Source organism: Platichthys flesus, chromosome 11, assembly GCF_949316205.1.
Source record: "Platichthys flesus chromosome 11, fPlaFle2.1, whole genome shotgun sequence".
Lineage (NCBI taxonomy): Eukaryota > Metazoa > Chordata > Actinopteri > Pleuronectiformes > Pleuronectidae > Platichthys > Platichthys flesus.
Genome location: NC_084955.1, coordinates 14,998,796 through 15,011,564, shown reverse-complemented (window position 1 = coordinate 15,011,564; position 12,769 = coordinate 14,998,796). Strand labels below are relative to the sequence as shown.

General features: G+C 45.1%; 1 protein-coding gene across 1 annotated transcript in view; it reads left to right on the top strand.

Annotated features, from left to right (window-relative positions):
• nphs1 (NPHS1 adhesion molecule, nephrin) overlaps nucleotides 1–12,769 on the top strand; it is a 37,890-nt gene that overhangs the window by 8,579 nt on the left and 16,542 nt on the right. The window contains exons 4-13 of the mRNA XM_062398617.1: nucleotides 3,686–3,808; nucleotides 4,415–4,496; nucleotides 5,679–5,782; nucleotides 8,041–8,162; nucleotides 8,352–8,523; nucleotides 9,827–9,984; nucleotides 11,206–11,347; nucleotides 11,728–11,852; nucleotides 11,962–12,130; nucleotides 12,629–12,758. Of these exons, the coding sequence (XP_062254601.1) occupies nucleotides 3,686–3,808; nucleotides 4,415–4,496; nucleotides 5,679–5,782; nucleotides 8,041–8,162; nucleotides 8,352–8,523; nucleotides 9,827–9,984; nucleotides 11,206–11,347; nucleotides 11,728–11,852; nucleotides 11,962–12,130; nucleotides 12,629–12,758 (1,327 nt within the window). The remainder of the gene's footprint in view (nucleotides 1–3,685; nucleotides 3,809–4,414; nucleotides 4,497–5,678; nucleotides 5,783–8,040; nucleotides 8,163–8,351; nucleotides 8,524–9,826; nucleotides 9,985–11,205; nucleotides 11,348–11,727; nucleotides 11,853–11,961; nucleotides 12,131–12,628; nucleotides 12,759–12,769) is intronic.

Genomic DNA, 12,769 nt, shown 5'->3' with positions numbered 1-12,769 from the left:
TGCAGGGCTTAGATAGGGGATTACTGCAATAGGCAGATCAAGTGGCACTGAGTAATCCATGACAATAACAAACCTCTACCCCCTCTGCTGATACCCCCCTCCCCTGCTGAAACTTACCCCGCACTGTGCCCGTCGCATACCTGACACATCCTGTGTCTCGGTTTATACCATTAGCCTTAGCATTTAATCCTGTTAATGAACAACTCTCTCCCTGGCTGCCGCATCGCACGCCTGTACCGACGCCTGCTGCAAATGTTCAAAACAGTTATTTGATGTGTTCTGGTTTTAGACTCTGTTACTCATTCGCTTGCCATAGTCGGGTCTTACAGAGATATGTCTGTCTGTGCGTGTGTGTGTGTGTGTGTGTGTGTGTGTGTGTGTGTGCCCATGTGTGTAAGCTTATTATCAGTGTTGGTTGGAGGTTAGAGGACATTTGAGGAACCAAGGCTATGGTGAGGTTTTGCGGTAGCTAATGAGTTTAGCACTTGAAGAGTATATAATGAGCCTTCATTTCATGATTCCCTGTTATGAATAATGGAACAACTTATAAATGGGGGGCACGAGCAACGTGGAACATGGCGACTTTCATTCTCCTCCGTTCACGGGAAAAGTTCTGACAGTTGCCCAAGATATAACCCCATCGGAGGACGACGTGTTGTACACTGGTGACACTGCTCCTATTACCGCGCCAGACTGATGTTACAGTGTCAGGGTCTTTACAAATTAAGGCGGGGAAGTTCTGCTAAATAGCAAAAGGAGCCACTTCAAGGGGTTTGCTTTTAACTATATTGAATCTGTCATTAAGGTCGATTTAACATAGAGTCGGCTCAGACCTTGCATCTGTGTGTGATATTTTCTGTAAATGGTCATTTGGGAGACGGAGGCTGATGAGTCGAAAACTCAATCGTTATGTAATGAACCCAAAACAAAAAGCAAGAGACACTGTAGGAGTGGGACAGGGAGGAGGGGTGACGGTGGGAGGCTGGGTGTAGAGGGGAGGGGTCTTATTTCTGTCCCAGGCACCTGCTCCCCCCTCTCACCCAACCCTACCCTTAACAGAGGAGACACGGGGGGGGACACAGAGAGGAAACGATGACTGAAAAAGAGCACGGATTCAGAGATCACACACCTGAGACCTACTGTGTATGTCTGTGTGCGTGTGACTTTGTGTTTTAATGGAAGCAAAACAAACCTGTGTGCATGTACACGCTCACGCACGTGTGGTTCCAGTCAATCGCTCTTTGTTTTCCACAATGATACTGACGACTTGTTTTTTCTCTCTGTGGTTGAGAAGGCTGATCTTCTGCTCTCCATCATTTTCCTAATTCAGTATAATAAGCAGTTTTTTTTAGAGACTGTTTTATCCTCTGGGACTTCTCCAAAAAAACTGTTTGTTTTTTCCAGAGAATCAGCTCGGTGTCACATGTTGGACTGTGCACTCTCTGGTTTTCTACAGTCAAGTGAGATGAATGCAGCCTGTCTGCACATTCACTCACCTGTGCACCTGTGTCAGTGTTTTTGTGCGTGCAAATGTGCCCGCACTGTCGACCTGATCTTTGGGTTTTTGTGTGCGAGGGAAAAAAATAGGTTTGTGTGTTGAGAGAGGACGATATGTGGAAAAAGCTGCTTATGCATATTGATGTGTGTCTGCTAATCTGCTTCTTATCTGCCTTATCCATCCACCCATCTGTATTTGTCTAATGAATCAAATTTTGCGGCTCACTGTTTCTCATCTGAACGGCAGACGGAAACATTTGCCTATCTATTTTTGTGTTCGTATATGTACCTTAATAAGAGAGACGGTGCTAGAAAGCAGAGAACAGAGAGACAGATAGGGAGACTAAATGAAAAAGCAGACAGGCAAGTAGACAAAGGAGGGGCGGAAAGAGTTAATTAAGAGAACAGCGTGTTTGCTGTCTGTTCTTTCCTCTGAGTGCACGTCTGGTAAATTGAACCTAATATGTGTTTTGTTGCCGTGCACATGCACTTGCACATTTGCACGACTGTGTATGTGCAAGTTCATCCCGACTGGACTGATTGAGTCACATGGTTTGCCTGAGTGGATGTGATGAATGGAGGGCTGTAATTCCCAGTCCAAGCTGGAACACACCGTCCCCCAGCACTTCTGCAGTTTAGCTGCAGTGGTCAAGAAGGATAGCGTGGGGAGAGAGAGAGGGGTGGGCACCGGCTGCTACAGAGAGATGATGGAGTGAATGAGAGATAAGAGGAATGGGCCGGCATGAGCGAGCGAGGGCAAAATTAGATACCTGCCTGCCTCATTTGCGAACATGTCATTATTCTTATTTTCGGATTCGTTCGGCTGCCAGACGCTCCAGGAGCACAACAAGTGATGCGCTTATGGGAAGCGTGCGGGCCTGAGTAGATAGAGAGTGCAGGGGCTGTCAATAGATGCATGGCCCAGTCATCTTCTCAGGGAAGAGGGGTGGGGGAAAAAACAAACAAATGCATCTCATTATTGCAGTGCGCCGGTAACCCACCACAGTCCACACAGATTCAATTGCTTCTTTTAAATCAGGTTGAAGCTGCAGCCACATCTCATCTGTCTCAATAGCAGAGGGGGCCGTGCACACAGCAACAGCTCCTCCTAGTGGCCAGGAATTTTATTTTGCGTTGCCAAAAGTGAGTGACGGGGAGCTTCATGGCTGGCTGGTTTGGTTGCTTGTCGTCCAGCTGTTTACCCACATATTAGCAGCGGATTTATCTCCAAATCCAGCAGCAGCAGCGGCTTCCACTTCCTGTCCTCTCCTCTGCAGCCTGTCTTCAACTCACTTCACATTCGTGCCATATCTCTGTACTTCTCTGCCAGACTCTTTCTTCTCACCCCCCCATCTCTCTCTCTCTCTCTCTCTCTCTCTCTCTCTCTCTCTCTCTCTCTCTCTCTCTCTCTCTCTCTCTCTCTCTCTCACGTACACCCGTACCATTCCTGTACTTTCCAATACCCTGTTCTGTCTCTGAACTCAGGCAGCGCTTTGCTCTTGATCTCTGATGAAAGAAAAACAACCTTAACAGTAACCAGACTCTAATTCTAGAAGCTCACCCGCTCACCAAAGGCTGGCACAATAGATGAGAACAGGTCTGTGTAGTAGTGTGTGCCTGATTAAACTGATAGTCTTGGTAAAGAGCGGCTCACTGATCTGCAGAAATCTTTTTGATGACTGACGGTGACAGATTTTTTAATTACCTCCAAACATTTTTTTGTCTCATCTGTTGAAAGATATCTTTTTTTTGTTTCTGGAATTCCTATTTATGGTCAGATAAAAGGTTTTTTAGAGGAGAACAGTGGAGAAGTGAAGAGTGCTTCGATCTGTCCAGAAAGCACATAGTTAGCTTGGGGGTGATCTGAGAAGAGAAGTGTTTGGTGTTTGCTATGATAGATTAGCACTGGATTGGTTTCATCACTATTTCATCTCTGCATTCTCTTCTTGTCCACAATTTGTTTTTCTCACTCAACGGAACATCGAACCTCGCCATTGTAAATCACTCAAAAGCTGGCAGCCGCGTGACACTCCAGTCTCTCCCAAATGTTACAAGTGCTTATTGTAATATCGTTGCATAAGCTAATATCCATCTGTGACAGCAGAAGCTTCCACAAAACCAGCGTGTTGGACATAAGGTTACTGATGTGATAAATGTGAAAACCCGAGCTTCTGTTCCTCTCCTGCAGTTCCTCCATCGAGCCCTTACTTTGAGGTGGACATGGCAACACCATGGGTCGCAGGCAAGAAGTACACGGTCGCCTGTGTTGCCCCTGATGCAAAGCCCATGGCTGAAATCACACTTTATAAAGGTGAGTCGCTCTTTCATGGGATCCGAATGTGACGGAGGTGGTCCGCCCGACAGCCTGGAACATAGAGCAACAGCCTTGATATTCTACATACTGAGATCTCCATTGGTCCAGAATATTTATTCATAAAAACACAGCTGAGGTTTAGATGAGATTTCTTATTTCATAGTCTTCAAATAGAAGAGTTGAAAAGAGCACAGCACTGTGTGGGTGGAAATAGCCTGAACATTTGAATTTCCAGTTTCCACTCGGTTTGCAATTGCTTGTACAGATGTATCCTGAGTTCCTAGTTGTCCACAACACAGCAGCAATTTTTCAGATTTTTTAGTTTTTACCCTTTGCTCCCCCCCACTCACATGTATCATACTGTGTGTTCCTGAGAATTGTTCTTTCTCTATTTTCCTAAATCTCTGATGTTTTCAATAAGATTTTTCGGTCATTCTATTAATTTAATTTGAAGCCAGACAGTTGCTGCAGATATACACTGCACATACACAGATAGACATATTTGTTGTATTTCAGTATTTACAACTCCACCACGTGAGAATAACAAATTTACACACAGCCTCCTCCCGTATTATGCACCTTCCCCCCTATTGTGTCTTTTAGACGGAGTCGAGCTGACAGGTGCAGAGTCTTTCAACATGGATGGCTCAAAGGATAAGCTCCTGAACACGCATGCTAACGTAACGTATGTGTGCGCCCGCCTGCCAGACTCATTCTTCTCAGCAAACCTGCTCAGTCTCTCCAAGTCTGTCTTTGTTTCTGTTCCCCCCCCCCCCCATGTTTCCCCGCCCGCTCTTATTTTCTCCTTCTGTCTTCGCGAGCACAATAAATTTCTGTTACTTGGCACTGCAAGATTGAATTAGCTTCTGTCAAACGCACAAAATTACATTCCGGGCTGCGGGACAGATCCGATCCTCACCGGTTCGCCAGGTGCCTATACATTAAACAGGACCATAGATTACTTTAATCCCGCCTGTCTCCTCTGTGTCAAAGATAATAACCTCTTGTCATATCCTGAGATAACATTGGTGCTGAGGAGCTGCGGCGTTGTTCGGCTCTGTTGCAGAGCAGCGAAAGGTTTTAGGCAATATTGATGCTCCATCCTCATATTCACACTGAGCGTACACAGCAGTGGGCCACGTGTGATTGTTCCGCTTGACATTGTACTGTAATTTGATACAGAGGAAATAAACTGAAAAGGCAAAGTAGAGCAGAGCAAATCCACTGCATGGAGGAGTGTAGTCGCTCTCTCAGTGTGCAGTGCATCACATAACGTGCATGACTGAATTGACTGTCACATGGGCAAACAGAGGTGGCAAGTGTGAAAACTTACTCACTTCCTTTAGTAGTTTGATGCTACTTTTACTCAAAGATTAGGATGTCACAAGAAAAGGAAAGGAAAGGAAAGGAAATAAAAAAAATCCATAAGATCACCTGAGTGGCTCCCAGTCTTTTTGCCTTTCCCTCATGAAAAGTCAGTGTATAGTTTGGGCTTCCTCTTGCACTTCAGATGTCAGCGAGTTATTTGCTGTAAAATACACATTTTCTTCGATGTAATCCGAGGATTTCCTTTAAAACAAATTTCAAATTGTCTAGTATTTTACAAAAAGCTTACTGAGATCTGATCACAAAAAACATATTCTGTGGTTTCCAGGACGCAAGTGGCCACATTCTTCTTACTGTGTAAACGCAAATGCATTAGTGTAATACTTCAGTAGGATTTTTACTCCAGTGTATTTGCAGATTTAAAGGATCTGAGTATTCCTTCCACCACTGACCAGACCTAACCATGATGTGATGTTTTAAGCACCTCATTAGGAGACAAGATAATACATTGTTATGCTTCTCCTTTCTTTTTACCTCAAAGAGTCACTGCTGTGGGCACAGACAACGGGAGGCAGCTGGCATGTCGCGCCAAGAACTCCCCCCTTTTCCGGCCCGTGGAGACCAGGATGACCATGAGTGTGTTCTGTGAGTGTCTCAACCTGTCTGTGGACTGACAGTCAACACCCCCTCTCCTTCAGAAAACATACACTCACATACAAACTCACACTTAACCACCCAGAAACCCAACCTCAGGGATCCACAAGGGTTGGCCTTGTGCGTTCGGTGTGCGTTAGCGGACAAAGGGGAGAAATTCAATCTGAAGGCAACTTGCACCTACTTCAAGACAACATGAGTGAGACTGCCTCCAATTCACAAGGCCTGCCTGGTTGGATATGACCAAGGCAAGAGCACTTAAGAATGAACAGCGGTGACAAACAGAACAATATAATACCAACCCTGCAATGAAATCTTTATTATTTGAGTTAACATTTACAGTTTTCCTCAGTAAGAATAACTGGTACACCCTTTGTCTTGTTTCCCACGTCTTCAACATATAATATGTAACAATTCTTACAAAACAACAAGACCTATGTTTTATATTTTGTTGACTTGTGTACGTACATTATCCAAAATGTTCCCAGCCATGTTCATACCCAGGGAAGTCCAAAATTGTATTTGAGGTAACAGGATGTTTAATTTTGGTCGCCATTTAATTGCATCATATCTGCCTTACCCGTCTCTGCTGTAACTTCCAGGACAAACAACATATGACAAAGGAAAAAGGCCCTGTTAGTCAGTTAGCTAGTAACTTGTTATGGATCATGTTTATTTATTGCAGTTTGCTTTAATTTTAATACATTAGCTCTTCCTTGGAAATGATTTACGTGCAAATCAGGTAGATGTTCCTCGGCAATGGTGGTGAAGACAACTCCCATGATCCCTTGTGCTTCACAACGTCATCCAACTCTGTCTTTAATAATTGTTCAGATTGAGAGAACCCTATCGTCCAAAGTGACATGTTTTAAGTTTAACCAAATTACCCAAACCAATCATCACAGTCACTGAGATGGATTATATCAGCCAGGCTTCAAGGACGGAATTTCTCAACAATATTATAAGAACTAATAAATGAAGCTCAAGCCTCACAGTTGATAATAGTCATGAATCGTACAAAACTCTCAAATTAGAATTCGACTCCACTGAGGCACTAGTGGAGCTGGATTATGTTGCTTTCCTCTCTCATGTCATTATCACAGAACCATGTGATTTGATACAATAAAACTCTTCTCTGCAGCACACGCAGGTGAGATGACACACGCGCTGTCTCTCGCCTCACGCCGCATTTGGCATTTCCTTTCTCCGCTTTTATTTGACAAGGCAACAATGAAAGCTGCTTTTATTGAATGCATTGAATGAACAGTGTCTCGCCGCAGCCGCTGTTTACTACTGTAGGTTTAGTATTTTCTACTCTGTTGATCAGCTGAAGTAATTGATTGCTTAGGCCCGAGAGTCTACCCACCTGCTTCTCCCGGGCCTAAATCATGTTGTTGATTAAAGTGAAGCAGGGCTGCTGACACCTTCGGCAGGCAGCACTTCCTCCGGCTCCACTGCCGGTATTACCCACCGGCTGACGAGACGCCTTAATGTTGTCTCTATCCATACCCCTCCACATTAGACGCCACTGCCGCTTTTTTAACAACCGCAGGTAACCGCGTGCACTCCCTCCCCCCCCCGTCCTCTGTGTTTCCCTGCTCTGTATCAGACGGCGCGGCCTCTGCAGTGAGCGCTAATGCTGCAGATCTTTGGGACCACCGGCGCTATCTTACTCAGCATGCCAGCCCATCAAAGCCAGCGCGGTGGCCATTTTCTCGCCAGCCAGATTATTAGCAAGGTGGCAATTTGTCATGCTGGCCCAGGATCTGCCGACTGCTCCCTGAAACTGATAGCAGCAATAACAAAGGGCCGTCCTCCTCTAATTTATTTTACGGCATATATTTTATTCGAGGAGGCTGTAATTTATTCATATTTCACGTTAACTTATTACTGTTTGAACATCTGTTATTTTGCTTTATGGACTGGATCCAGATCACTGCTCCCTTAATACGTAATGCTTTCATCAGATCTGGACCTCTTATCCACACACAGTCATGTTGAATGTGCCCCAATTTATTGGCCCTGTCTCAGCAAATAGGGATGCTCCCTAATCAATTGCCAAGAGTGTTCTCATCGCAGTGCAGGTCTTCTTTATGTTATCCTATTGATGGTCACTCCCCCCCCACTATTTCCCTGAGTTACTACATCCTTTTTCTTTTCTCAATTTCTTCTCCACGGTTTTCTGTCACTCTCTGTTCCATTCCCCTTTGTCAAGCCCATTTTTATTTTTATCTCTTGTTCCCTGGCAGTCCCACCTCAGCCTCCAGTTATTATGGGTCTGGATTCAGACGAGGTCAAAGCGGGGAGGATGCTCACGCTGGAGTGTGTGTCTCATGGTGGACACCCCCTAGCCACTCTCCACTGGACCAAGGTAAATCTCCAACGCCATCTGTTAAGGAAACTTTGCAATACTCTGTCAGGCTGGCGAAATGAGACGTTTTAGTCGCCACTGTTAGAAGCTTCTGTCCTTTATTGACTGCATCATCTGGGGGGATGCAACCGTTCGAGCATTTTCTCGACACTGCGTGTTTTTTTTTTAATGTGTTCATCTGTGTGTTAGAATGGAAAAGTTCTGTCGAAGACTTGGGAAGAGGACATCGTGGCGCAGAAGTCCAGCAGTGTCCTCAACCTGAAGATCACCCCTGCTGATAACCAGGCTGAGCTGTGCTGTGAGAGTGGCAACCTGGTGTCCCTATCCCCTCGCTCCGTCATCCGCAAAATCACTGTGCTCTGTGAGTGAAAATACTGCTCCTTGTGCACAGAACACACACACACACACACACACACACACACACACACACACACACACACACACACAGCCTTGGCAGCAATAGATTATTAAGGATATGGACATGAGGCAGAGGGATATAATAAGAATCTTACCTCCAAAACCAACTCTTTTGCTGGCCCAGCATAAATTGTAATGTTAATATCATTAATGAAACTAATGGTTATTATGGCTGCAGCCCATATTTCCAAATGCCTCCAGATTAGTATCACTGCATGCTCTTTCATAGCTGCTCCACTAATTTAGCTGAATTGCTTCAACGTACAGTCCCGAGGCGGTAAAGGCTGCACTCTGTGCGACAGTAATGCCGATGGTGAATAGATTATACTTTTCTCCCTGATTATAAAATGTTTGTTTCAGCAACATTAAAACAAATAAGAATTAATATTCGCAGCCTCGGTGCACCGGGTCTAACAATAGAGTGATTTCCACTGCAGAGCCAGACAATGTAAGTCGGTGTGAGCTTTAAGTGCGGTGGGATTGATGCGCCGACTCCCTGTAATTATGATCTGAATTTGAATTGGCCCTAGCAGAAACCTCTCACTCATGCTGTGTAAAGGTGGCGGAAGTTACTCCCGTGCTCCTCCTTTACTCAGCAAGCCCCCAACAGGCGCCAGGGCTTTGCCTCCCAGTCATCCATTCAGGGATGTTGAAATGAGCTGCTGACTCCCTGACTGCGCTCCAGGCACTGGCAGAAGCTGCAGGGCACAGGATACGTCTCACTGGTGTGATATGAATATGCCTCTTTTACTATACGGCACCTGTGTAATCTCAGCCGTCTTTGTGTGTGGCTTGCACTTATGAGTCCCACTCTGCGCCTCGCGGGACAGACACAAATGTGTGTAAGATTTTCAGACATGACCCCTCCTATGCCGTGTCTGCCTGCTCAGTCCCCAGGCTTTCTATTCCCCCGAAGGCTTCATGCAGCTGCATCACTCTGCCTGTAGCTATTGTACCGTCTCCCCCTGTGGCTGAAACGAAGCAGACTTTAGAAACCACATTGAAAACCTCCTGAGAAAACAAGTTGCCACTCAAAGTGATTTTCCCTCTCACCCTTGATACGGCTCCATGTTTCTACATCCCAAAATAGTTGCGCTGCCACTGTGATGATCAGAATAGGGAGCTGTTGAATGTGCTGCTCACTGGGCGATATTTTGACTGATATCATTTTGTTTTGTCCTTGTATGTTCTCTCGTGGGTGCGTGCGTGTATGTGTGTGTGCATGTGTGTGTGTGTGCGTGCATCAGTTGAACCTGCTGAAGTGATTCTCTGGGGTTCATTCACGGCCGTTGAAGGACAGGTGCTGAACGTGGGTTGCTTTGCCAGCTCCAGTAATCCCCTGGTCCAGATTCGCTGGTGGCTGGGCCACAAGGAGCTCAACAACACTGTCGTCACTACGGAAGAGGTTTGGACTGCACAGTGTATCTTTGAACAATGCTTAGATCTGCAGGAACTGAGCAGGTAGACAATATACACATGTTGGCAGGAGATAGTGTACACACTGGGTTGTAATTGGTGATCACGCTGGTCAGTATGGATACAACAGAATGGCACTCAGTGGAGATCATACCTCTGCCAAGGCCCAGTAGTCCCTTAAATTCAACCAAGCTGCAGCATTTCATAAACACCCATAGATATCAGCTCCCTGAATGTAGAGATTTATGAATTATTCCCTAGTCAAACAAGGCCTTATCTTGCAATGTTAATGAAAGAGATGAAAGATTCCTGGATTTGCTCCCTTATCTGGATCCACACTAAAAAGTTCTATGGAAATCCGTCCTTTTGATTTTACGCAATATTGCCTAACAATTAAATCAACAAATAAATAAATGTACATCTGTGTGTCTGTGTGTGTGTTTCTGTTTCCACTTTGTGAACAAGAAGTCATGGGGAAATACTTTGCTAAAGCCTTTTGGTTCACTCAATCCGGCCTATAGGGAATCAACGATTACTATGAAAACGTCTACAACTAAATCAAAAGAATCCGCCATAAAAAATGTGACCTTCATATATGAAAGGAAAAGCGCTGTGACCATGAGCAGTCTCTGAATAGAACCTGCTGCAGCTCGCAAACAAATCAACCGCCGACTCCAAAAAGGCTATTCTGCTGCTCTTCTCCTCTTTTGTGTACGTTAATAAGATCAAAGTGAATAAAAGCTGACACAGAAGATGAGCGTTATTAAACAAGCTCTTTATTCATCTGGCAGCGGCGTTTTCATTTGATCTTACAGGAGGCACTCAGTGCGCTGTGTGTGAGCTTTAATGCATCTGAAACGGCTGGAGGTTAATGAAGACTGACTTGTCTCTGTTAGTCTGCCTCACTGTGGCTTTTACAGTAATCATCACAATAATGGCTTTAATAACCAGATGTGCCGCAGAGGCATGACCACAGTCAGGCAGGTGCAACGTGACGCTTTGCCTAATTTATGCAGCCGCATTCAGATAAATATGCTTATTTTTCACAGAGCACCACATCAGTTCCTGCAGCATCTAATTTGCCTTTTGTATTCGCCAAGACAAACCAGTGTGGGATGTTTTTAGTTATCTCCCATTTTTTCTCCTCCTGAGCCTGACAACGGCTGTCCATCCCCACCACTGAACTGTCATGTGTGCTCTGTGTCTGCAGGGAGACAATGGTGGGATGACAACCATGTCCAACATGACCCACCAGGTCTCCAGGGAGGAGGATGGGCTCAAGCTCACCTGCGAGGCCTTCAACAGGGGCACGCACTTCTCCAAGAGCCAGATGACCAAACTCACCGTGTACTGTGAGGGAGCACACTTCCTTTTTTTTTTTCTATTTTAAGTCGAAACAACCGGCATGAAAAAATCAGGAGGGAGAATGAAATTAGAATTTGGTACAATTTGTTTTTGCACGCTATCAAGAACACATCCGTCATGGTTCAGGAGGAGTCACTTGTAATTATAGTTCTTCACAAATATAATCCTTGACACAGAGTAAACAACTCTTTTCTCCTCCTGCCCTGTCATATTTGTGTGAGAGGAAATGTTTTCAGCAGGAATTTTTCAAACTGCAAGTATATCTGCTAATAACTGGGTTTGTCTATTTTCTTCTAAATATATATGTTATCCACTACTAGCTAATATATGCTAACATATTTAAACCGTTTTTATCATTTTATAACAGATCCCCCTCAGAAGGTTTGGCTTGAAGCACCTCCTCAAGATGTCCCCCTTCACGCAGGCACCAAAATCCGTCTGACCTGCTTCTCCACTGGAGGGAATCCCACGGGGGCTCTGACCTGGTTCAAGGTTAGTGTGTGTGTGCAGTCTGTCCGTTTGTTTGTGTGTGTGTGTGTGTGTGTGTTACTTTGTCCTGAACACACACACTGTTGTCTTTTTAATGTCCGTCCTGTTTCAGAATTCAAAGCCATTGACGTATGCGCCGAAGCAGACCCCCTCCGATCGGGGTGTGGCCCGAGATCTGGTCCTGCTCCTGACAGCCAGCGACAACATGGCTGCCTTCCGCTGTGATGCCACAAATGAGGCAGAGAAGACCGTCTCTGCCCACACGACGCTTTCGGTTCAATGTCAGTTGGACCAGAACTCTTAACACATGCAAACTACAATAGCACACAGCCAAGTCTCAACAGCCCCCTTTTCAAACCAGACCCAGATTTTATATTTTGATCTGCACCAAATTGCAAACACTCATACATATCAGACCTATAAATATGAAAATAGCACTCTCTTGCAATGTAAAAAAAAAAATCCTGGATCTGCTCCAAATTGTATTTATTCTTCCTTGGGTCATGCCCCCCCTCCCCCCCACAACCTATTATGGCAATCGGTCGAGTCATTTGTAATCTTGCTAAATAAGAATCAAACGAGCTTAGATAAGAACTTGACCTCCTTGGCAGAGGTAGCAAAACATATTATAATTTAACTTGGCTGACAGATAAAAGCTAAATCAGATAATGAGAATTGACATAAACACAAATGTTTGGCCAAAGCCTTTTACTCTCTTCATGTTGATGTTACCTGTGGAGTTTAAATTGTTTTCTTTATTTCATTCCACTGTTCTCCAGTTACAGCATTAAGCATGACCATCACCACCTCGCAGGAGGAGCTCCGTCGGGGGCAGACGATCACTCTGGAGTGCCAGGCTGGGAGCAGTAATCCCAAGGCCAACATCTCCTGGATCCTGGGCGCCCAAAGGTTTGTGGAGG